The following is a 26,193-nucleotide window of genomic DNA, read 5'->3' on the forward strand; positions in this document are numbered from 1 at the left end:
GCTTTGCATAGAGAAGACAGGAAGAAAAGTCTGAGAAAAAAGGGACAAAGAATGGAGAAAGTGGGGAGTGGCCACAACTCATGGCACCTTATTCCTAAGAGGATATGCAATGTCACTAAGGCTGGCTGGAGAGTAACTAAAGGGCTTAGTTTTGCACCAGTGTAGTTCTAGCTGCCATACATTTCTTCCAGCTGGTACGTGGGGCTCATAAAATCCTGCTGCATGGGACTGGCCTCCTTCTCTAGAATTCATCCAACCCAACCCACCCCTTGCCCATTCCAACTTGCTGCTCCTTCCGTGTGCCTTCCGTGGCCCTTGCTTAGGCTCTGCATCCCAGGGACTCATACCCCCCTACCACTATCCCACTGATTTGTTCTAAAATTCATCATTCAGCCCCATTTTAGAAGATGACCCCCATTTTAGAAGACATGCCCATACGCCTGAACTTTCCTGAATCTTTCCTTCCTTGTCGGTGCCCTGTAGGCCCTGGGACTCGGAACTAAGTGCTAAAGTTGCTTGCCTATGTAGGCCGTGACCAGTCTTGACCTGCATTTCCTACCACACAAGTAAGATTTCCAATGTCTAAACTTGGGCTGATTTTCCATTTGGAGCTACACCAAGAGCCATGGGGCTGTAAGGAATTGATGACAGAGAGGTTCAGAGGAGTGCTGTACTGGTTAAGAATGGCAAAGGCTGCGAAGAGCAGAAATCAGCTTAGGAAGTAAAGACATTCAATTCAGCGACCAACAAGACTGGAAGTAGGTGGTTCCAGGATACGTATAGTGGCTCAACGGTATCATCAAGGACCCAGGCTTTTTTTATCTGTCTATTCGGCCAACCTTGGTATGTTGGCTTTTTCCCTTGGTTTTGTTGCCTCCTGGTCTCAAGATGGCTGCTACAGCTCCAAGTATCACGTCTCAAACATTCCTGTTCAAAGCAGGAAGACGGGACAGGCCTCTTCACTCTCTCTTCTTTAATCAGAAAGCAAAATCTTCCCAGAAGGTCCCCCAGCCATTTCCCTGTAAGTTTTGTTGGCAGAACTAAGTCTTGTGCCCACTTCTAAGCCAACAGACAGCAAAGGGAAGAAGTTACGAGCTTGCTGCAGTGCATCGCATGGGTTGGGGAGCGGGGCAGGGCAGGCCTGGTGAGCCCGGGCAGCAGGGCGGCTCCAGGGCTGGCTCCTCTCTCTGCCTTTTTCACGGAGCCCCAGCTCTGCTCAGGTTATCCCCTCCTTTATCTTCTTCTTCTTCCACAAGAGGCTCATTCTTCCCCCAACTCTAATCGCGTTTTCTCCCTGTCACAGCTTGGTTTGCTTTTCTTCGGTCTCCAGTTTTCCTCCTCAGTGTAATTCTGGCCAGCACATGGCCCTACTTGCCCTCATGACATCGTGTCACACACTGCTGCCTATACGGTCTGATTTGGGGATTCAAATTTCCTAAAAGGGGAAACTGCCTGGCCTGACTGTCTTCCTTTACATTTTTGAGTCGGGCAACTTCAAAAGTTGTTGGCCAGCCTATAGAGATCCTGGTCCCCTGACCTGCCTGTGTGTGTGGTGTGGGGAGGGTGACAGAGGTGGGGTCATATGATACAACACAGCCACCTGGTGGGGGGGCTGGATGAGGCCGCTCCCCACAGGATGGGCTGTGTGTGTGTGTGTGGCAGGTGTAATGGAGTGGAGAAGAGCAGAGACAGTGGGTTCCTGGAGCCCAGGGAAACAAGATAAGATCAGGCCACTCTACACAGAGACGCCACAAGGCAGAACACGGGGGCACCAGGCACAGAAGGGAAAAAGCCATTTTTGGACATTTCAGCCCCATTTTAGTGGATGCCATGTGGAGAAGAGGAGAGGAAACTGGCTGGCAGACAGAACCAAGGCCCTTGACTTACGGCCGCAGTTGAACCTGCCCAGCCGAATCCAGATGTTCGGGTCACCCTATTTAAGGTCCAGACATGGTGGAGCAGAAATAAGATGTTCCTGCTTTGCTCCGCCTGTTACCTGACTTACAGAATTGAGAGCATAAGTCACAGATTCCTGAGTCTGCCACCACCTGGAATCTCCCCAAACTCCTACCGCAGAAATTCCAGCGACTGCTAGTAGGAAGCCGGGCATTCTCATGAACGTGGCTTTAACAGGGCTTGGAAGCATTTGGTACATTACTGGACTTGTATCTTAGAGACCCTTTTGTGGCTTTGACAGGCCACAGAAGAGACCGACTGGAGAAGCAGGACTAATTCAAGATGACCATGTAACGGACAGAAGATGGACCGGTGATTCCAGCAAAGGGAATTAAAAAGTCCGCAGTGGGAAAACGAGAACTTTGAAGAGCATGGATAATGGGCAGACCTGGATTTGAACCTTTGCTCCTTTACTTCTTAGTTGCGTGACCTTAGGCAAGTTATGTCACCTCTCCAGGAGATAGTTACTTCATTTGTAATCTGAGGACAGAAATGTCCCATTTCAAGGGTTGCTGGGAGGATTAAATGAGATGCTGCACGTGAGGCACTAAACGCACGCGAGTCACTGCTACAGTCAGAGCCTCTCACGTACCCGGTGAGTGGGGCTGAGCCCCAGCAGGGAGAGCCCGCCTGCTGGTCCCCATCGAAAGAGCTGGCTTGGCGGTTCTGACGGGGAGCTCCGCTGGGGCCCCTCGTGGTGGCGAGTGGCGCTGGGGGGTTATTTTACATACCATAAAGCACTTTACAGCTTTCCTTCTAGCTTCTTGAGCTCCTAGAAGCCTTTGGAACAGCCTTCGCCAGCTCCCCAGGAGTCAGAGTACCCTAGTCTCTCCGGGCTTAGAGTCCGTGTCCCTCCGGTCCCCTGCTCTCCCAACAGCCTTGATGAGTCATTTCAATCTCCTCTACCTGTTTCTATCATTTCTTACTCGATTTGGTCTTGCGATAGTCCTTAGAGGAGTGATTTGAGAGGGTGTTCTGGAGATCCAGTATAAATGACGTTCCAGCTATACACTTCCAAGTCAGGAGCACGAAAGCCCAGTGAGGAGCTGTCCTCCTGGCCAGAGACAGCGGCGTGCGTGAGCTCGTGAGCCTCGGGTAAGCAGGCAGAGAGGCAGCTGGCAAGGGGCCCCCTTCCTCTCCTTACTGCTCCACAATCTGCTCACATCTTCACCAGGTTCAAGGTTCAGCTGTTCAGAAGCAGCCTCCGCTTTCTAGGAAGTGCAGTTCTTATGGGCAGTGCCAACACTAGGGACTAACTCTTATCAACCCCACCGCGAGCATTTCTAACTTACTAGCTTTTAAAGCAATTTAGAAGAGAGCGCCACGGCTATATAAATCGCTGGATATATACACAGAACCTGTCCCCATTTTTGGTAGGGGACGTAGAGATTTTGCAGCTAACAAAAGACAAGGGATGTTCCTGCACTTTGCGCTTGGGACCCAGAACTTCGCCGTATACGAAAGGATGATGTACTCGTGGCGGGGGTGGCACAGGTGGGACGTTTCAGTACAGTCGTTAACATCGTTCTCCTGGTTACCTCCACGCTGGTAACCTTGGTTGCTGGTAACCACAGAAGCACTCAGTGCCAGGTGTTAAGCGAGGCACTGTGAATACAGAGATGCTTCAGACATAGGCCTTGTTCTCAAAGAGCTCCAACTTCATGTTGAGGGTGGACCCTGAGCCAGCCATCCTTATCCAGGACACGGGCGAGCTCTCCAACATCCTGGTTTCTTGTTTGTCCCCTGCCTCCCCCTCTCAAGGTCACTCCCAAGGTTAGCGCAGTGCATGGCAGCCAGCAATGCCTCCCAGGCAGAGCCGAGGCAATGGGGACCAAGCCCCTGCCACCTCACGGACATCAGGGCTCATCTGGCTTCCGGGTCGGGAGGAAGTGTGGCAATAAGGACAAGTTGACCTTCCTCCTGTGTGACCTGGAGGAGAATGGCCGACGACCATCCCAGAGAAGGCAGGCTATGTCTTCAGTCAAGGGTAAGCGCATCTCCATCTGAGATGGCCCTGAACCACAAATCCATCTCTCTGCGTCCACTGCGGTGTCCACAGCTGCATACAGTCGCCAATCCCCAAGTCGTCCGAGTCCCTTGGTGCTCAGAGGTGCCGTGGAAAATACAAAGGACAAGATGTGGTTCTTCCTTGAAGAGCTTTCTGTCTGTCCGAGAAGAAAAAGGCACGAGAAGGTCACGAAGGACCAGAGCATTACCGGGGTGCTAGACGGGGCTCAGGGGCAGTGGATCTGGTGAGCACAGTGCAGGCTGGGAGCCCAACTGCAGGCGTGCAGCGTCCCAGGAAGGCTTCATGAAAGAGGTGGGCTTTGGGCCGGGCTTGAAGGGTGGGCAGCATTCGGAGGGATGGTGGTGGCGGCTGCATTCCTGGGGGAGCTGCACGTGAGCCATGACCATGGGTGCTCAGAACATGGTTCCCTCATCACCCCCTTGTGAAACAGAGGATTCAGCCAGTGGTTCCTCTTCGCGCTGCTGTAATCACAAGAGCCAGAGGGTTCTTGCAGGCACGGAGGTTTGCGTGGCCAAAGTGGGGGCCTGTGACACTCATTTCCTATGGTGTCATCACAGCGTGAGGCCAGGGACAAGGACATGCTGTCAACACCTGTGCTCAGCCTTTCTGCCAAAGCAGCACGGCGGGGGCCATCCTGGGGGGCCGCTGCTCCCCAGAGGCCAGGATCTGGAGCCTTTATGCTGAAGGTATTATTTTGGGAAACCACAGACTCTAAGCCCAAACCTCGCTCCACCGGCATGACACACGTGGCCAAACACTTGGACCGGATTCTGGCAGAAGATCAAAGAATTCATTCGGCAGAGGAAATCTTTGGCTATTCTGAATAAGGGGAAATTTCCATTCATCTCGTAATTCATACTAGAGAGATTCCCTATGAATGGCGCCAATGTAGGAAAATCCTCCGAGAGAGGCAGCCGCTATCACAGTTGAGAACTCACAGGGGAGGGCTGGGGGCACGGGAAGCAAAGACAGTGCAAACAAAGAGCTCAGCCTGGAGCCCATCACACGGGAGAAAACCTATATCCTCGTGAGCACAACGGCGGTCCGAGAAAACACAACCCTCACCCAACAATGGCTAAGTCCTTCTGCAGATTCATCGTGTAATGCATCAGGGGTGGTGATCATTTCAGGAGAAATCAGCCCTCATTCGTCACCCGAAGCTTCCAACTGGAGAGAGGGCAGATGCTCGTCATAAATGAGGGGGCTCTTGGGGGGTCTCTGGCCTCAGGAAACACGGAGACCATGCAGGGCCCCAGGAGGACTGTCAGAGGGGCCTCAGAGCACACGTCGTATCAAATGGTCATGGAAGAGGAAAACATGATGAAAGGGCGAATTTAGAAAACGATTTCGTTGGAACTTGCACTTCTAGCACCTGTAATGGAATGACAGACTTGGGCTGGAAGGGATGCAGACACCCCTCGGGAGACAGTCTGCTCTGGGGACACAGTCATTCGCTTGCAGCCCGAGGGGCCAACTTGCCCAGGGACCTAGTGCTGTGCAGGGGAGAAGAAGCCAGGCTCCAGAGCTCTCAGCAGTTTCCTCTTCCACAGGGCCTCGATATCGATGTTTCTTCATGGTCCCTCCTCCTTCCTCTCCCCTCAGTAAAGTCCTGGCCTTGTGTCTGCCACGTGCCCACCTGTCACTGGTGCTGCCCAGGGGGCAGGAGGCCATCTTCCCACCAAGAGGGTGGTGACCACCATTACATCTGACAACTTGCGAACACGCCGCAAGGGATGCTGCTGTGACCTGTCCCTTCATTCATTCATTCATTCAACAGATATCTTTCAAGCATCTCCTCTACTCTGTAGCTGGCACATTGTTTGTGTTGGGATAAAGGACAGGGGAAAAGGAGGTGTCAGCCACAAGTGGCTCGGGCCACCCTGGGGAAGAGAGAGGGGAATCAGGAAACCAGGAGCACCTTCGAGACTGCAGGGGTGTCTGTGTCCCTGGTTTCAGAGGGGGGCTTTGGAGAGAGCGCTGGGGAGGGAGGCGGAAGAACTCTGATCTAATGACTGCCTCCCAGGTGGCAGGCTAGCGTGTGCTGTCTCCGAGGCCCCTGCGTGCGTGGCATCCACGGTCTCCACTTTGTAAATAAAGAAAATCAGGTGCACGCGCAGCTGCCACGCGGCACAGCTGTCATGCGGCACAGCTGGTCCAGGTCTGTCTCCCTCCTGATCCCAAAGTCTTCCCATCACCACAGGGAGAGAATGGGTCCTTTAGGGGACAGTGGGAGGCCCCTGGTGAAGCGGGAGGAAAGGGGATGGAAGGGGAGAAGGGGACTGGCTTTGGTAGGCTGTACTTTAGGGAGCAGAGAGAGGCACACTCATTCATTCACTCCTCCCTTTATCCACTAGGCAAATCTCTACGGAGCCCTATGGAGGGCCAGGCGCTGTGCTTCAGTGCTGGGGACTGAGTGAGGAAGAGGGACACGGGACTTCTATTCTAGAAGGAGGTGGGTGATCCAGGAGGCTATGCGTTTTGAAGGGGAAGCCAGGGGAGAACCCTAACCTCGACCTGCACCGCTAAGGCTGACTTCTGGGAAGGGCTGACGCGTCAGGTAAGAGCTCAAAGAATAAGCATCAGCCTGGTGTGTGCTGGGAAGCGTCTTCCAGAGACAACCGCGCCGGCAGGGCTGTGGGTGACGGCAGGGCCGTGGGTGACGGCAGGGCGGGAGGAGCCGGAGCCGAAAGAGGGCCAGTGTCACATACGTGAGGAAACCCGTGCAGACACGGAGGGACGCGAGGAGGGACCAGGTCACCCAGGGCCCTTAGAAGGAGCCCAGACTGGACCCTGAGAAAAATGGGAAGCCCTGAAGAATGTTAAGCGCGGGGAGGCCCCGAGCGGTCTGCAGTTTATCCCTTCCCTCGGAAGCCCAGGGCTGCAACTGCCAGGAGAGTTGTCCGAGGATTCGTCTAACTAGGGCAGATGTGGTCAGAGAGAGCGTGTGAGTGCTGTCGTTTTTCCTCGTGAACCAAGGAGGTTTCCAACAGGTGCAGTGAGCCGAGTGAGCAATAAAGCTAGGGCCGAGTGCGGGTGGCGTGATCCCGAGGAGGAAACCTCTGGTGCGTGAAGGGCAGACCCGAAGGTCCCCCCACGAGTGCTTTGGGATGGACGTGTGTGTGCAGGCACCCCCCTCTTGTGGCCAAAAGAGGTACTGCACCCGTATTCCCAAACAGGCCGGACCCTAGGTTGTCGCTGGCTGGGGAAGCCCAGTGAAATGAAGCTGGGGCTGCAAGGAGCGGTGGACCCCAGGAGGTTCCCACCTGTTTTTTTGTTTGTTTTTTGAGAAACCTGAACAGTGGAGAAAATGTATATATATGCTTAGAAAGAAAATGCTAGAAAGACAGTGTTACCAGTGATTCTGGTATAGGCTCTGGAATAGGTGACTAAATTTTTCATCGCGTTTATACGTATCTTAAAACTTGCTCACGTATTACTTTTGTTGATAAGAGAAAAAAATGTATTATTATTATTTTTTAAAAAGAGCAGAAGTGACAGAAAAGTGCCCCAAGGGGGTACTGAAGCGGAGGCCAGGTGGCTAGTGTGAGAGCTGAGTGGCTCGGTGGGGGCTGCTGCCCGGGCAGCCCTGGGCATTTCACACCCGCGGAGCACGAGCCACGCTGAGAAGGTCCGTGCTGGGGACCAGGCTTCCTGGAGGCTGCCCTCCTGGCCATTTCTCTCTAGCTGCGTCCTACAGCTCACACGCACCCAGCTTCGGGGTCCCTGCCCCTCTGCCTTGCTCTCACGTGCTCATCCTTCTCCCATCAGAGTAGCACCCTCCTGACTTGGTCTCGCAGTGGCCCCAACCGCCAGGTTCTGGGTGACCTGGAAGTGTATTCCACACGCTCACACTGGAGGGTTCTCTTCTGCGTGGCCTCTGATTTGTAATGAGGGCTGGGTCTGCTCAGAAACTACAGCCACGCGTGTTCCATCCATGGGGTCTCTGCCTGGACAACTTTTCTGGCTGCGGACAAGTTGCTCACCTGGCCGGCAGTTCTGGTCACTCTGGTCACCTTCCCAGCTTCTCTCTTCTCTCTCCTGCTTGAAACTCTTCTCTGGGGCAGGGCAGCTCCTCGGCCTCCCCTCTGGAAAGTTCCCTGATGCTGGTCTAAGGGACTGGATCTGGAGGGCCAAGGACACAGCCCCCATCATTGCTAGGGTCATTCTTGACTGGAGGAGTTTCCAAGGAGGCTCACTTGTGCCGTGGGAGGGTTACATTTCAAAGAAACTCCTCATGAGCTTAATTTCAGAAACGTTCTGAAATACATAAAATATGTTTTTTAAAAAATCAAATAGGGCTTCCCTGGTGGCACGGTGGTTGAGAGTCCGCCTGCTGATGCAGGGGACACAGGTTCGTGCCCCAGTCCAGGAGGATCCCACATGCCGCGGAGCAACTAGGCCCGTAAGCCATGGCCGCTGGGCCTGCGCGTCCAGATCCTGTGCTCCGCAACGGGAGAGGCCACAACAGTGAGAGGCCCGCGTACCGCAAAAAAAAAAAAAAAAAAAAAAAAAAAAAAAAAAAAAAATCAAATAAAACCCCTTCATTATAGAAATTTTCAATCCCACTAAAGAGAATATAATGATACAACGAACTCTCATGTTCCCATCACCTAACCTCTATAGCTATTCATTTACTGCCATTCCTGTTTCCACCACACCTCACCACATTTTGTGTGTGTATGTGTCTGTCGAGTATTTTAAAGTAAATCTCAGTGTATCTTTTTTCAGATAGGTAACTCAGTATGTATCTCTAGATAATTAAATTACATTTGACGTTTTGGGGGAATGTGTATGATAACAGAATAGTTTAGTGATCTCCTGTACCCATCTCCACCCCCAGTAGACACCCAGCCACTCTCCTTTCATCTGCTCTCCCCTCTCCCACCACAATGGATATTTTTCAAGCAAATCTCAGACATCATTTCACCCATAAAGTCGGCAATATGTGTCTCTAAAACGCTTTTCCTTTTTAAAGCATAACCCCAATATCATTATCACAACTAAAAATTTTAAACAGTAATTCCTTAATATCGTCCATGTTCACATTTTCCTGATTTTCAAAAATTTCACAGGGCTTCTGTGGTGGCGCAGTGGTTGAGAGTCCGCCTGCTGATGCAGGGCACACGGGTTCGTGCCCCGGTCCGGGAAGATCCCACATGCCGCGCGGAGCGGCTGGGCCCGTGAGCCATGGCCGCTGAGCCTGCGCCTCTGGAGCCTGTGCTCCGCAACGGGAGAGGCCACACAGTGAGAGGCCCGCGTACTGCAAAAAAAAAAAAAAAAAATTTCACAATTGGTTGTTAGAATCATAATCCAAATAAGGTCTACAGGTTGCATTTGGTTGATAGTCTCCTCAGGTCCACTTCCCTCTTAAAAAAAATTTTTTTTTTAAATCTAGTAATTTGTTGAAGTATTTCAACAGTTTGTCCTTAGAACGGAATGACACAATGCTCGAGCGCCAGTTCTGTGCCAGGCACTGTGTTTTGTGCTGGAAATAAAGGCGTGGGCAGATCTGGGGCAAATCACTGACTCTCTCTGGGCTTCAGTACCCGCTTCTCTAACAGAAGAGGACTGGACTAGATGCTCTCTAAAGGCTCCACTCTGATTCACTCGGATCTCCATCTCATCACTAGGATCCACTGTGTGAGTCCACACGAACCGCAGTCAAACTTACTCCCAGGGAACCCCCGCCTTGACCCTACCTCTCTGGGCGCCGCCCACCTGCCGGGGTGCTCGGAGGTCGAGAAAAAGCGGGAGGAGCTCTCCCGGACGGCGGAAAATTGCTCTGACCGCGGAAGCGAGCTGTAAAGGCAGAGACCTTGCGCACGGGCCGGCCCCGCCCAACTACACTTCCCACAGCCCTCTGCAGCCAGCCGGTTACCACGGAGACGGGCCGGGATAGTCGGCTCGGAGACTGTCCGTGGCCTGGGCCTCCGGGTGGCCGTACGCAGAACAGCCTCTACCCCCACGGCTTCCAAACGGGCCGGCCACGCGCGCCCGCCACCCAGCCCTTGACTCTGGAGCCCGAGGAGGCAGGGCCATTTGGCTGGGTCTGGGCCGCCGGGAGGAGGCTGAACTACATTTTCCAGGAGCCTCCGGGCACGCTCGCGCGGGGCACAGAAAAGGTAACATCGAGTTGTTGCCAAGGAGACCAGTCCCGGGGTATTTGGGCCCCTGAAGCCCGTGTACAGAGGAGTTGGAGACAAAGAAGAAAGATAGAAGAGAGAATGAGGATGGAAAACTTGTTTATAAAGCAACATAAAGAGTACACTCCCTCCTGTTTAACTTTGTTTCCACCAACGCTCAGGGCCGGCGTGAGCATCGCACAGCCCTCTGGGAAATGCAGATGGCGCTGCCCTAAGGACTATGGGAAATGTAGTTATTGATTAACAGCCACTACCTCGAGCACCTACAGTAAGGATATGGGATTGAATCCTCCCTGCTTCTCCCTTCTTTTCCACTCAAACACAATGTTTACCTCCCCAATACTTACAGAATCTCTCTCTTTCTCTTCGTGCCAACCCTCAGTGCTGTATTTCAGACACTCCCTTAAATCTGTTCTCCTCACGGCCACCAAAGTAATTTTCCCTGCTCTCTTAGGGCTCTTACACAGCTAATAGAACCAAGTCCACATTAAGCGGCTGGCATGTATATTTGACCTCTCACCAACTGTCTCACACTAGTCTCGTCATATGTAAGAACCATTCTCCTTAGATTGTTCATCTCATTTGTGATTGATATCTTAAAGCCATTGCCACCACTTTTTTTTTTTCTTTTGCTGTACGCGGGCCTCTCACTCTTGTGGCCTCTCCCGTTGCGGACTCCGGACGCGCAGGCTCAGCGGCCATGGCTCACGGGCCCAGCCGCTCCGCGGCATGTGGGATCTTTCCCGGACCGGGGCACGAACCCGTGTGCCCTGCATCGGCAGGCGGACTCTCAACCACTGAGCCACCAGGGAAGACCATTGCCACCACTTTTTAAAAATGCAGAGCACAACTTCTTGCTTTTAACAGTTGCCCCCCCAAAAGGGTGGTACATTCCAAGTGTAGCTGGATTTGCAAAATATTCTTGAAAAGTACTTGAAATAGGTTTCTATCAGTAGAAACCAAGTTCCTGATACTTTGATAAAATTAGGATTTTATTTCTCTGAACAAAATATTTCATTACATGATCTGGTTAATTCACACCTAGGTGTTTTCCAGGTCTTGTAAAGTCACACAAAAGATTAAAACAAAAAACAAAAACACGATGGTTCTTGTATGAATTACTTATCACAAAACTCCGGTAGGATTATAAACAGTCTTAATAGATGTTTTTGTTTTTACACAACACTTTGAAAGTCTAAGATCTATAATTACACTTGGTCCAAAGAGCTGTAAGTGTGGAGTGAATCTGCCTGAGGCTTTAGAGAAAGGAGGCATACTTTTAAAGGCTATCAGAAAGCCTAGATAGGAGTGAACTGTACGGTGTAAGAAGACAGATGAGGTATTGCTCACATCAAAGCACCAAGAAACTTTCCTTTTGAAGTGGGAATACTTGGCAGACACATTTCCATTAGCTTTTAACTTCGGTAGGAAGAATGGTCCAGATCATAAACATAGAGAATTGTTTAACTGATAAAGCAGTTTAGAAGTCACAGTCAAAAATACGTAATTTCTTCTTAACATTCAAAAGCAGAGTTTCCATCTTCCTCATTTATTTCTTTGGTTTTGGTTTTTAAAATGTAGAATCCTTCATTTCTTGCCTGAGGAAAGAGTACGTCTGTTGAAAAAGCATCCGCCACAGCCAGGATATTCATGTAGTTCTCAGGAATCAGGTGGGGAAGGCTGAAGTCAAGATCTAGAAGGGCCACAGTTCAGAATGATTTTCTTAAGTGGTACCAATGCAGTTACCTTTTCAATGGGTATCAGGAGCACTGCTCTTTTATTAACTCTTATATGTTCTCAGTTACCAGCAAAGCTCCATCTGTTGTTATAGCAACTTAGCCTACACTTTGGACATAAGGGTCTTCTGGCGTTCCAGCAAATGTATAATGATCTCCAGGAGCTTTCCTGAACAATTTTGAGATATGGACATTCAGGTTACAATATAAGTTGTAATTTTCTTTACAACAGAGCTTCAGAATACTACTTGGTCATTTGATTGGTTTCAAGAAATATGATGGGGCTTCCCTGGTGGCACAGTGGTTGAGAGTCTGCCTGCCGATGCAGGGGACACGGGTTCGTGCCCCGGTCCGGGAAGATCCCACATGCCGCGGAGCGACTGGGCCTGCGCGTCTGGAGCCTGTGCTCCGCAGCGGGAGAGGCCAAAGCGGTGAGAGGCCCGCATACCGCAAAAAAAAAAAAAAAAGAAATATGATGCTAGATCTATCTGCAACATACTTGCAAACCATTTTCTGGATGGTTTAGCTCCAAAAAGGTCATTTGCCCTGCTGTGGTTGTTATTGCTTTACTAGGTTCAGTCTCAAAGGGTGAGACTCTTAGCCAGGTCCACTTGTAAACTCATCTGCCCAGTTACACAAGACAGTGGAAAGAGTGGGGGCATGGGATCCAGTTCTGTCCCAGTCCCTAACTCCCTAGCTGAGTCACCTTGAACTAGTCCTTTGTCACTCCCCCAAAACCTGCTCGTCCTCTTCCATTAATGCCTCAGTGAACAGCATCTGTGGTAGGCTGAATAATGGCCCGCAAAGACATCAGACCCCACTCCCTGTGACGTGCACATCCTGTAAATGATACTTTGCTTGGAAAAAGCGTCCTTGCAGACGTGACTAAATTAAGGATCTTTAGATGGGGAGATTATCCTGGGCCCTCAATGCAATTATAAGTATCCTTACAAGAATGAGGTAGAGGGAGAGTTGAGTCAGATAGAGGCGAAGATAATGTGAAGATGGAGCAGAGAGAGATTTGAAGATGCTGGCCTTGAAGACTGGAGTGATGGAGCCACAAACCAAGGAATGACAGCAGCCACCTCTACACTCGTCCTCCTTCCGATCCAGCCCTCACACTGAGGTCAGAGGGGCTTTTCTACCACGGAGATCCAACCACATCAACCTGCAGTGAACATCCTTCAGTGGCAGCTCAAACCCTGACACCTTGGCCTGGCAGGCAGATTCTTAACCACTGCGCCACCAGGGAAGTCCTGGCCTCTTAAATTTTAAAACATTTTTCTCGATTCAAGGGCTCACAAGGGTTGTACTCTGGCTATGGACATAAATGAAAGCTGCTGGGGTAATTTTTCTATTGAGCTCTTGGATAATCATTAAAAATCAGATAAAAATAATCTCTGTTTTGGAGCTGTAGTCTCAAGATCAATTATTATTATTGCAGCTATTATGTAAAGAAGATTTACTACAGTTTGCATTAACGTAATCTTGTGTTCCTTGCAAAAGTTCCAACTGAGAGCAGGTCAGGCAGAAGGAAATTAACCTGGGCCTAAAATGTGCTCACGGATAATCCAGGCAGTTTACTAAGAGTTGACTGTAGCTCAGTCTAAATTTACCAGGGGGCTTCCCTGGTAGCACAGTGGTTAAGAATCCTCCTGCAAATGCAGGGGACACAGGTTCGATCCCTGGTCCGGGAATATCCCACATGCTGCGGAGCAGCTAAGCCTGTGTGCCACAACTACTGAGCCTGCACTCTAGAGCCCGTCAGCCACAACTACTGAGGCTGTGTGCCGCAACTACTGAAGCCAGTGCACCTAGAACCCGTGCTCCACAACAAGAGAAGCCACCACAGTGAGAAGCCCATGCACCACAATGAAGAGTAGCCTCTGCTCGCCGCAACTAGAGAAAGCCCGCACACAGCAACAAAGACCCAATGCAGCCAAAAATAAATAAATAAAAATAAAATTTAAAAATAAATAAATAAATTTACCAGGGAACTGTCGTTATCTGCCAACACCACTCTCTCAAGCAGACTGCCCACACACAGCCCTCTTCATTGTAAGAGTGGAACGCAGACAAGCATATATTTCATCTCTTGTGTCTCTACTTTTCTTCCACTCTCAGTTGAAAAGACCTACATCTAATTTTATTTTATTTTTTTTGCCTGCGTTGGGACTTCGTTGCTGCGTGCGGGCTTTCTCTAGTTGCAGCGAGCAGGGGCTAGTCTTCACTGCGGTACGCGGGAGTCTCATTGTGGTGGCTTCTCTTGTTGTGGAGCACAGGCTCTAGGCACACTGGCTTCAGTAGTTGGGGCACGCAGGCTCAGTAGTTGTGGCTCACGGGCTCTCGAGCACAGGCTCAGTAGTTGTGGCTCACGGGCTTAGCTGCTCTGTGGCATGTGGGATCTTCCAGACCAGGGATGGAACCCATGTCCCTTGAGTTGGCAGGTGGATTCTTAACCACTGTGGCACCAGGGAAGTCCCTACATCTAACTTTTGATCTACTTAATATATTTTCAGGTTGGCTGTATTAAAAAATTCAAAAAGTACAAATTATGGAAGAACAATAATTCGTAAGATCACTAAAACAAACTCACTTGTACAATAAGCTATAAACTCACCATATTTGCTTATCCTGAGCATTAAATCTTTTGACTATTTTTACAAATGGTTGTTATGACAACATCACATTGTTTTTCTCTGTATTACATGAAATAATATTTAAGAATTAAATTAAAAAAAAACAAAGAATTAAATTCCCCTGAGATAATAAAAAACGTTTTTAGAAGATGTATATGTATTCCACCTTCCAGTGTGATACGGTGTCCAGATATCAAGGACATCTAAATAAAAATAAAATCTTGCAGAGGTTAAATGCTAATATTTTTCAAGAATATCCTAGGCAGATTGTACAGATTAAGGAATGAAAATCACATTTAAACCAATGTACGTGGATTGAACTACTGTTGGTATCACTGGGCTGTGACAGTTACGATTCCACAACTTTTACAGTATGGCATAATGTGAAGGGGAAAAAAAAACCACCTCAGTTTTCCAGCTCTCTGGAGAGATCTGGGGCAAAGGTATCAGAATTCAATAACAGGAGTTTCTCAGCTGAACTGAGGACAGAGAATAGATGGTATGAGTCAACTCCCTGGCTGACTGTTACCTTTGGCTAAATAAGGAAAATGTCTTCTACAGCCAAAGGGAGATGAGAACCTTAGTAGGTGGATGGATTTCAGATCTGCACTGAAATTGACTTCATTTGGGATGCGGAAGCGTCTAGGTGAAGGCCGGTTAGGTGATAATTGACATCTCCTCCCGGTCTCTGCTCTCAGACACTGAGTTGATTATGCTTCTTAAATACTTTACGAACTCCATTCTGATGTCTTCTGGGTCATCCTCAAGATTTGAGTGCACCAGCTTCAGCTTGTTCAAGGGTGGTGCTTAAAAAAGAAAATAATGTAATTAGGCAGGAACTTTTAGTGAGGGGCTATTCCTAGCTCCAAAGGACCTGAGTCTTTTATTTTTTATTTTAAAAAAATATTTATTTATTTATTTGGCTGAGCTGGGTCTTAATTGTGGCACGCAGGGTCTAGTTCCCTGACCAGGGATCGAACGCGGGCCCCCTGCATTGGGAGTGAGGAGTCTTAACCACTGGACCACCAGGGAAGTCCCAGGACCTGAGTGGTACAGGAGCCAATTTCTTTAACTTTCCCAAGTCCAAAAATAAAGTTGTGCCTTGCTTGACACAATTTAACAGAGAAAGGTTTCATCACACTGCCACCTGGCAACAGGATCACAGCTCTCCAAGCCACTTCCAGGCCCTCTTTGTTCTTACACCAGAGGAAGGCATTTCTGAATTTTGAGTTTTTTATGGTCACTTTGACACCTCTGTAATGGTGTGTGTCACATGCAAATTGGAGCTTAAAGGCAAGTCAGGAAAGAGTGTCCCTAATAGTACCGATGAGTGGCTAAAACCAGGTTTTTTTCCCCTCTTAGTGTCTGCCTACTTTTAAAGTGTCTGCATCCTGGCCTGGATGGTACAGCAGATCTTCCAACCCAGCAGTTCTGATTTACGTGGTAAGAAAAACAAATGTCTAGGACACAGCAGATGCTCTTTAACTGCACAGGGCTGCTGGTTTCCAAGACACAGGGCAATATAGAAATGCCCAGAGCTTTTCAGACTACAGCAGAAAGGAGAAGTCCAGGCTTCCTACCCAAAGCCAGGTTTCCTTTGTCACTTCCAGAGCCTGGTTTGTGGTGTGCAATTAACAGACATTGAGTGTCCTGTAAAAACTGCTGCTGGACGAAGCAGGAATACCACATCTCAATTTCCTTCAGGTGGCCTGGGATGTCAGCATTGAAGACGACCACCACCCCATGAGAGTCCTTCATCAGGGCTGGCCAGCAAGACTCGAACCTGCGTGGCAGAAAAGGACGCAGCGTGAAGGGTAGGTGGCTCTGGCTTCTGCATTTGTTTTGTTTTTAATTTTTATTGGAGTAGAGTTGATTTACACTGTTGTGTTAGTTTCTGCTATACAGCAAAGTGATCCAGTTATACATATACACATATCCACTCTTTTTTAGATTCTTTTCCCATATAGGCCATTATAGAGTATTGAGTCCCCTGTGCTAATATAGTAGGTCCTTATTAGTTATCTGTTTTATACACAGTAGTGTGTATATGTCCATCCCACTCTCCCAATTTATCAGCCCCCCGCCACTTTCCTCCCTGGTAACCATATGTTTGTTTTTTACATCTGTGACTCTATTTCTGTTTTTTTTGTGTGTGTGTGGTATGCGGGCCTCTCACTGTTGTGGCCTCTCCCGTTGCGGAGCACAGGCTCCGGACGCGCAGGCTCAGCGGCCATGGCTCACGGGCCTAGCCGCTCCACGGCACGTGGGATATTCCCGGACCGGGGCACGAACCCGTGTCCCCTGCATCGGCAGGCGGACTCTCAACCACTGCGCCACCAGGGAAGCCCTCTATTTCTGTTTTATAAATAAGTTCACTCGTCCCATTTTTTTTCGAGTCCACGTATTAGCAATGGTTCTGGTTTCTAACTGTGGACTTTGAAAACGATGTCTAAGTATTAATCATGGATGGATGACCTCTCACTATATCATAACCCAGTCACTAAAGTTTCAAGAGCAATGCATGTCACCAGTAATTGATGGAGCCCCTAACACATGCTAGGAAGGGCGCTCGCTAGGCCCAAGTCCAAGATGCCTGGCAGGCAGCTGACTTTTGAATCATTTGATGGAGCAAATGCTCTAAAGGAAACGTACTTTGGATCGCCACCACAGTCCCAGAGCTCAAATTCACACCCCGTGCTTTTGTCGTTGCTGGTAACGTGTGGGTTCTCAAATTCCAGGATCCTAAACATAAAAACAAGAGCAGCACCTCTCCTTAGGAAACAATATACTTTGGGGATGCCAAAGTCAGGGGCGGGTGATGGTCAGGGACTGCGTGGGACGCGGACTGGTCAGGGCTCACCTCACTCCTTGGGTTGGGTTGTATTCGGTGATGTCAGAAGATTCTGTCAGGAAGTTGGCCAAAACAGTTTTTCCACTCTGTGAAAATGAAGACAGTGAAAGATCGTTGCTGAAGAGCAGAAAAGTAAACCATAAGCAGGCCCTCCAATAGCCAGCCTGGACCCAGGTGGGATGCAGTAGAGGCCACGGCCGCCCTGAGATCACCAGGGCAGAGGGCTCTCTCTGGTTGGGTGGGCAGAGCCTGCTCTGGGTTGCCGGGAGCACAGATTTCAGTGCTGGCTCTGCTGCTGGGTGACTTTACCTGCTTCCCAGCAGAGGGAATAGCTAGTTCAAAGGCACCAGGCAGGAATGGACGCGGCACATTTAAGGACTAGAAAGGCCGGTAAATTAGAAGGGTAATAAGGGAGAGGGAGATGTGTATGTGGAGAAATAATTCTGTTGTTGAAGCCAGGTAATGGATACTAGGGTTCACTGTGCTCTCTCCCCTTGTATATGTTTGAGAATTTCCATTTAAAAAAGGTACCTGTGTTTGTTTTGCTTTTCATAATTCCGAGCATATTGTCGTTACTTGCCTGTTTAACAGTTTAAGTCTTGGAGAGTTCTCTGTGTCAGTTTACATGGATTTGCCTCACTGCCTCATTTGCAGCCTCACTGCTGCACAAAGGAAGAATGTACCTTAGTTTATCCAGACATGTGCTCACTGATGGGCACCGAGGGTGTTTCCATCTGTTCCACATTGTGTAGGACTCATGGGGAACGTGGAGGAGTCTTTAGCTACAGTAGCTTTTGAGAAACGTAACTGCCACGCTAAAAGCTGTGCACATTTAAAATTGCAATCCCAGAATACTCCGTTCCCTGAAAGCATTCTAACACTGCATGTTATCAATATTCTAAACTTTTCTCATCCAAACTGATGAGCACATAAGTGCCATCTGTTTGTTCTGTGTTCTGCGACTGTGCGACTTTTCATACTTATTGGTCAGTTGTATTTCTTGTGCACAGACTTTGCCACATTATCTTGAGTTGCTTCTCTTTTCTTTATTGATTCTTAAACTTTCCTGTATGTTCTACCTATGAATCCTTTCTTTGTCATGCATTTTGCTAATAGTTTCCCCTGGCTTTAACGTTGCTGTCATTTCTTTTAAGGCTTCTTCATTTTTGTGTTGTGTTTAAGACCTTCCCTGTCACAAGATTAAAAACATAGCTTTCCATATATTCATCTACTACAGTGGTTCCCAGCAAGTGGTCCCTGGACGACCAGCATCAACAAAATGCAAATTCTCAGGTCCCTCCCAGACCTACTGAATCAAAACTCTGGGATAGGACCAGCGAGTTGTGCAACTGACCACCAGGCAATTCTGATGGGTGTTTACGTTGGAGAGTTATTCATTTACTACTTCCACAGTTGTTCTTTTACACATTTAGCTTTTTAGTCTATCCGAATTTTATTCTTGTGTACGGTGTGAAGTACACAGGTAGATTTAATCCCCCGCCATCACCACCCACATGGAAAAGCTAAATGTTCCAAGACCAGGTAATGGTTCAGTCTTTCCTCCTGGTTTTCTTGTTCCACAGACATACCTCATTAGGGAGAGCCACAGGCGCAAAGGAGAGTCGTGAGATCTAGGCTCTGATTCCATAACGCCACTCACTACCTTGGGCCTTCGGGCCTTAGTACAACCGGGTCGAGGTCTGGGAACACCGAGTTCACGGTGAAGCCAGCGGCGCACACCAGGATGGCCGCGGTGGGACTGGGCTCCCGGCTCCTGGGCCCCACGCCCGCCCGGGTCCCGCTTGCCGCCCCGCCGGCCCAGGCCTCACCTCGCAGGGCCCCACGAAGAGGATCTTGGCCTTCAGCATCGCGGCCCGCAGCCGGCAGACCCGCCGGAACCCCAGGCGCTGCCAGAGTCCTCGCCTCCGTCGGGGCGGAGCGGAAGCCGCCGCGCCGGTTGGCTGCCTTCGTTCCCATGGAGACGGGAGCGGCCGCGGGGGCCGACGGGAGTGGGCAGGTTTCTGCCGGGGGCCGGGCACCCGAAGGGCTCTGGGGTGGTCTGCCGGCCGCCTGGTGGGCGGCGTGGGTTTCGGGTTGGGGGTGGGCGGCAAGGCAAAGCAAGAGGGTAAGAGGGAAGTAAAAAACCCGGATCCAGATTCACTTGTGAGCGGGGAAGCCCGCAGAGCTCGCGGGGTCCCAAATCTCCTTTATTCCTCCCCGTAACCCCGAGAGCTGAAACGGGCCAAGTAGCTGGTGAGGTGGGGTGGGAACCAGGCATCTGACGCCTGTATCACTCTGGCATGATACTGTCCACACTGAGAACGGATTTATCATGTCCCTGGCCCAGTCTAGAAAAGGTCAGGGAGAAAATGAGTCTCTATGGTTCACCACTCACCGTCATTTGGATAATCTGGGAGAAACCAAAAGGATGATAATGTCCCGGCCTTGTTCACGGGCAGTGCAGGTGTCTGAACGCATTGCTGCTAAATTCAGTCACTAAGTCGGTTTTAAATTACGGAGGCGGAGCCGGTTCAGAAATTTGGGTGAGGCCATGAGGCCATTGTATGCTAAGGGCGCCGATACAAAATACGCTAGTCCCCCAGAAGTGCTAGTGTAACAACTACAACAAGAACAGCAACAAAACCAAAATAAATCTAACACCAAACTGCTTTTTTTGCAGTACAAGGTGAACTGGGACTTCCCTGGTGGCTCAGTGGTTAAGAATCGGCCTGCCAGTGCAGGGGACACAGGTTCGTTCCCTGGTCCGGGAAGATCCCACATGCCGCGGAGTAACTAAGGCCGCGCGCCACAACTACTGAGCCTGCGCTCTAGGGCCCGCGAGCCACAACTACTGAAGCCGGCTCGCCTAGAGCCCGTGCTCCGCAACAAGAGAAGCCACTGCAGTGAGAAGCCCGTGCAGCGCAACGGAGAGTAGCCCCCGCTCGCCGCAACTAGAGAAAGCCAGCGCACAGCAACGAAGACCCAACACAGTCAAGAAAAACAACAACAACAACAACAACAACAACAACAAGGTGAACTGTAAGGAAGAGTCTGCCTTAAGTTCAAGATGTCCTTAACTGATTGATTGAATCAATATCTTTTTTTTTTTTTTTTCTTTTTGGCGGTACGCGGGCCTATCACTGTTGTGGCCTCTCCCGTTGCGGAGCACAGGCTCCGGATGCGCAGGCTCAGCGGCCGTGGTTCACGGGCCCCTCCGCAGCATGTGGGATCTTCCCGGACCGGGGCACAAACCCGCGTCCCCTGCATCGGCAGACAGACTCTCAACCACTGCGCCACCAGGGAAACCCGAATCAATATCTTTTGAATGAATGCCTGCTGTGTGTTCTTCTAGGTACTGGGGATGTGCCTGTACCTCTTGAAGCTGTCATTCCAGTGGAGTAGATGGATATTAAGGAAACAAGTTAATAAAAAAAGTACTCTCAGGTAGAGACAATTTTAGATATTGGTAAACGCTATGAATAAAAGTAAATCACTAAAGAGTTAAAGAGTGTGAAGGAGCCAGTTTTGGATGGAGTAGTCAAGGCAACACCGTGGTGCAGAGGTGACATTAAAGCAGAAAACTGAGTAAAGAGAGGGTGCAGATAAAGCACTGAAAGATGTAGGGTATGAGCAATGCAGCAGAACGGCAAGGGCAAAGACACTGAGGTGGAAATAAACGTGGTATGTTCCAAAAATAGCCCGGAGGGCCTGTGACACCGGTGCAGGAAGAGTAAGGAGGAGAGTGGGAGGAGATGCTCTTGGAGAGGTTGTATAAGACGTTGGGGATTCATTCTAAGGGTGATTGGAAGCCTGTGCCAGGACTGTATTTGGCTATGTCATAGAAACTCCACCACAGCAACTTAACCAAATAAGGGATTCATTATTTTCTCACCTAACAAGGAATCCAAGGATGGGCATACAAGGGCTGATGCAGCTGCCATCTCCTTACTTTCCTGACGTCTTTTGCTCCGCCTTTGTGTATTTGCTTTCTAGGCAGGAACAAAGGAGAAGAGAAAAGGTCAAAAGATATACAGTACTACAGACTCCCTTTTCTCAGAAAAACAATGGCTTCCTTAGAATCCCTATCCAGTGATTTCTCCTTCTGTCTCATTGGTTAGAACTGTGTCACGTAGCCTCCATAACTGCAAAGGCATCTGGGAAATATAGATTGTAGCTCTGTACATTTCTTTTCCCAAGAAGTGGGGCCCAGAGTGGCAGCGGGAGTGGGGATGGGGAGTTGATATTGGCTAGGAAACTGGCCAGCCGAAAAAGTCATCATGGAAGATTCTGAGCAGTGGATTGACGTGATCTGATTTATGTTTAAAAGCGATCACTGGCTGCCGTGTGGAGCAAAGGGGACAAGCGTGGATGCATACATGGCAATTAGGAGGGTATTCAGGTAGCTTAAGAGAGGGATGATGGTGGTTTGGCTAGGGCCGCAGTGGAGGTTGGATCTGGGACACATTTTGAAGGTAGAGGTAGCAGGAGTTGCTGATGGATTAGATGTCAGGGAAAGAGGAGTTAAGGATGAGTCCCAGGACATTGACTTATGAATGTCATTATTCATTGACATGAATAATGTTTGCCATTTCCAGACTTGGGAAGACTGGGGCAGGGTTTGTGGTGGGAGATTAAGAGTTCTATTTTGGTTATGTTAGTTTTGAGATGCCTGCTAGTTGTTGAGGGAGAAATGGGATATAAGATTCTGTGCCTGATGGGTGAGGTAAGGACTAGAGCTATAAATCTGGACAAGATATCACTCAGCATGTGGAATGCCATGAAAGCCATGGACTAGATGAGAACTCGTAGGGGGTAAGTGTTGGCAGAGAAGATAAGTGTAGACAGATAGTGCCCTGGGACAGTCTTCTATTTAGAGGAGAATCTAGCAAAGAAAGCTGAAAAGGATCGTCCAGAGAGGCAGGAAGGAAACTAGGAGAGTATGGCATCGTGCAAGCCAAGTCAGGATGGCGTTGCAAGACAGGGAGTGATCCATTTTGTCAGATGCTTCCAAGAGATCCAGAGAAGTCACGGAAGGTGAAGGATCAACCATCAGATGTGGTGGAGGTCATTGATCATTTTTTTAAAAATACTTTTCACTTACTATCTTTAAACACGTGACCACACATACATATAGCTTTGTAAAAGTGGCTAAATATGATCATGCGTTTGCTTTCTTTCGGGGCAATCTCTTTCTTCTTTTTTTGTTTGGCTCCCTTACCTCACCCTTGACCTCTCCCTTTCCCTCTTTACCGCTTGAAGTTTTCATTCTAGTGAAGAGACAGACAGTGAGTAAACTCCCAATGGAGAGGCTATGATTACAACTGGGGTGCATCGTTCAATATTTTTCTCCATACATCTTATAAATCCCCATTCTGCAAGGCTCTAAATGCATAGAGACCTGTAACAGGATGCTAAAAGGGTGACTCTATCCAATTTTGGCTGAGGTTTAAAGGCTGACAATAGGTGTTGAGTGTCTCCCAGCGTCTAGTCCCTTTCTGTAGAACTTAAGCACATCACCTGGAAGTTATCAGAGTCATGAAGTTGAAGAGGGAGAGAGGGAAAATTTCTTTGAAGAGCGTGCTGTTTGCTCATCTCGGGTCAAGTGAGACATGAGTCTTCAGAGAACTTGTACCCCCTGGCATTTGGGCAGCCCCCTGTTTTCACAATGCACCTTTGAAGATTATGTGCTTGAATCCTTAGACTGGGGCTCTGGAAGAAGAGGAGGGATGCATTCTCAGTTGATGAAAAATGAAGATGGAGTGGAAGTAATCTGGATGGAGGGGCTTTGTATTTTGGGTGTGAATTAATTTGACTGAAATAACAAAACTGTATTCTAGTGTGAAGGTTGACAGTCTAGAGATGGTACAGCAGCACAAAAATGGCCTCATGCACCAGGTTCTTTACACCTTATTTTCTCTGCTGTCCTAAGGTTTAGTCTTTGTCCTCATGCTTGTTACCTCATAGTCACAAGATGGCTGCTGTGCCTCCAGGCATCATGCCTGCAATTAAGGAAAGAAGAAGCGGGAAGAGCATATGCTTTTCTGGTTGAGTCTGTCCTTTTTTAAAAAAATTAACATTATTTAGTCATAATTTACATATAATAGAGTATACCTATTTTTTTTTTTTGCGGTATGCGGGCCTCTCACTGTTGTGGCCTCTCCCGTTGCGGAGCACAGGCTCCGGAAGCGCAGGCTCAGCGGCCATGGCTCACGGGCCCAGCCGCTCCGCGGCATGTGGGATACTCCCGGACCGGGGCACGAACCTGTGTCCCCTGCATCAGCAGGCGGACTCTCAACCACTGCGCCACCAGGGAAGCCCGATTATACCTATTTTAAGTGTTCTTTGAGTTTTGAAAAATACGTAGACTCCTATACATTTCCTATCTTACCATCTTGCTCAAGATATGGAGCTCGAGTCTAGATGGGGAGACCAACCTGTATCGTGCTTTTCACCTTGTGCTTTTCCAAATATAATCTCATTTTAATTCACAACTGGAGCTATTACTAAAAGGCACGTGATGAGTCCATACCCTAAATTGATGTCAGGGAGGAGGCAGGAACCATGAGGCTTTGCAGTGGTTCTCCTTTCTGTGTGAAAAGATGCTGTGTCTCCTCTGTGCACAGAAATGGCTTTGCCTCTCAGTCTGCACCAGCTGTGTCGGGTCCAGAGTCAGGGCTTCCTCAGCCCCTGTGTTTCCTGAGCCTCACTGGGAAACGCTACATCCTTTAACAACCTGTGACTTCTTTGAAGAGTCTTATTCATGTTTGGGTCCACTGGACCCAGTTCAAAGCCTGGTGCACAGTAGGTGCTCAATAAATTTCAGTTCCATCTCCCTCTCTCCCCACACATGCATGCAGACACACATACACATGCACATTCATTTATTCTATAAATATGTAAGTTAATGAAAGTTCCCTTATACTTGCCTTGGGGGCTTTAGTTTTTGTTTCCAGGTGAGAGAAATAAAAATTGTGAATTGCTTTACATTTCTTGGATATAGTTACTATATAAATTTGGGATTATTATTATAGTAGATTACTGAAATACTTTGCTTTATGACTTTCATTTTAATTAGAAGAGGTTGACTTCAGATGGCTTAATACCCAGACTTTGATCCTGAAGGGAGCAATATGACATTGGCAGGGACCAGACCTGGATGACCTAAGAGTAATTTTTCTCCTGATTCTGTGATTTGATGCAATAAAACCTCTCACTTGAAAAAACTCAAAGAAATACATTTGACATATTTCAAATCCTTTCTATAAATTGTTGAAAAGATTTAATATAACCTCCCTGTCATAAAATCTTTAATTTGAGTTGACTTGCATGGTCCCAATTCTTACACATGCAGTTTTTATTACTAAAGAGTAAATGATGGATTTCCTGTTATTCAAGGGAATAAAAATGCCCTTCAATCACCTCCTCCTACAACGTAGAGATTTGAACATATTCGGATGAACTCTCAAAGATAGGAATGATCACAAAATGGATTGTAACCTGGAAGTATTTTGTCTTCTATTAATGCGGGCAGCCCTTATTTTTATTATTGTTTTTTAAAAAGCTCTAGCCAAGGATAAGGTTCAGCAAGTTTGTTTAGGGAAAGTTCAATAAGATAAAATTATTTTTCGTCAATTCCCATTAGAAAGCCTGAGCTATGCTTTCAATGTATATTAAAAAAAAAATTCCCAGGGGGTTGAAGATAAAACTTTTGGCGAAAACAATGAAACAGGGATGTGGCATAACTAGGACCTTTTGTCTTCATTTGGCAGTGTCCTGCATGCAGGCTTTGGGGAGGCAGTTGTGTGGTGGCAAGAGCGCTGATTTCGGAGTAAGCCGGGATTTGAAAGTAGCTGAGTGATCCGTAGAAGATTACTTATACTCTTGGGCTCAGTGGGAGCCAGCATTCAAGATGGCCCCATGACTCTCTCTTCTTGGTTTTCATGCTCTTGTGTAGTCCCTCTTGCACTGAATAGGGCTGACCTGTGTAACCAACAGGGTAGTGAGGGATATGTGACTTCTGAGGCTGGGTCATAAAAAGACAGTGTAACTTCTGTCTTCCACACTCTTTGATCAATCGTTCTGGGGCAGGCCAGCTGCCATGTCTTAAGGACACAAGCTACCGTGTGGAGAGCCCCATGGGGTGAGAAACTGAAGCCTGCTGCCTACCAGCTGGCAGCAACCTGCTGGCCACGTGAGTGAGCCATCCTGGCTGGATCCTCCTGGTCCAATCAAGCCTTCGGATGACTTGCAACTCTGCCAACATCTTACCTACAACCTTGTGAGAGATTCTGAGCCCGAACCACCCAGCTAAGCTACTCGCAAACTCTTGACCCACAGAAACTGAGATAATAAATGTTTATGGTTGCTTTAAGGTGCTAAGTTTTGGGGTAATTTGTCATGTAGCAATAGATAACACCGAACCTTAGCGTCTCACCCAGTGAAATGGCGTTCCTAGACCAATCCTATAGGATTTTTAGGAGGATTGAATGAGATAAGACGTACAAGCAATCTAGCCCAGTTCCTGGTACATTAGGTGGTTGATATCTGGCGATTACCATCACTTGTAGCACTCTCAGATCTTTATAACACTTGCGATGTTTTTGATGCACTCTTTTCATGCCCTTGATCACAAGAGTTTTCCCACTATACTGATTGTACCTTTTGAGCACTAATCTATCTTTGCTGTACCCCTCCCCCCTCCTTTTGGAGGAGGGAGCATTTATATGTTTAACTTATTGCAAATAAGTTAATGCCTTGACTAACACATGATATATTCCTGTTGAAATTTCTTCATAGAGAGTTTCTTCACTCTTGCTGATCTTCGCTAATTTCCTGCTTT

General features: G+C 48.5%; 1 protein-coding gene and 1 long non-coding RNA gene across 3 annotated transcripts in view; one reads left to right on the top strand and one right to left on the bottom strand.

Annotated features, from left to right (window-relative positions):
* Positions 1-8,927: 8,927 nt before the first annotated feature.
* IFT22 (intraflagellar transport 22) lies at positions 8,928-19,305 on the bottom strand. 2 transcript variants are annotated; one of them, XR_012325998.1, is made up of 6 exons: positions 19,184-19,305; positions 17,364-17,440; positions 17,156-17,245; positions 16,084-16,286; positions 15,033-15,309; positions 8,928-9,245 (listed from the first exon to the last, which is right to left on the bottom strand). XR_012325998.1 is itself a non-coding variant. In XM_004312310.3 (5 exons), the coding sequence occupies exons 1-5, from the start codon at positions 19,220-19,222 to the stop codon at positions 15,161-15,163; spliced, it is 558 nt and encodes a 185-aa protein (XP_004312358.1). In that variant the 5' UTR covers positions 19,223-19,305; the 3' UTR covers positions 14,725-15,160. The 2 variants fall into 2 exon arrangements, 1 of the variants encoding a protein (XP_004312358.1); XM_004312310.3 differs by lacking the exon at positions 8,928-9,245 and having other exon boundaries at positions 14,725-15,309.
* The window catches only part of LOC141276462 (uncharacterized), a 101,072-nt gene continuing 91,087 nt past the window's right edge, over positions 16,209-26,193 (top strand). Inside the window, exon 1 of the long non-coding RNA XR_012325999.1 lies at positions 16,209-16,317. This is a non-coding gene — a long non-coding RNA (uncharacterized lncRNA). The remainder of the gene's footprint in view (positions 16,318-26,193) is intronic.

The sequence above is a fragment of the Tursiops truncatus genome, chromosome 15 (genome assembly GCF_011762595.2).
Source record: "Tursiops truncatus isolate mTurTru1 chromosome 15, mTurTru1.mat.Y, whole genome shotgun sequence".
NCBI lineage: Eukaryota > Metazoa > Chordata > Mammalia > Artiodactyla > Delphinidae > Tursiops > Tursiops truncatus.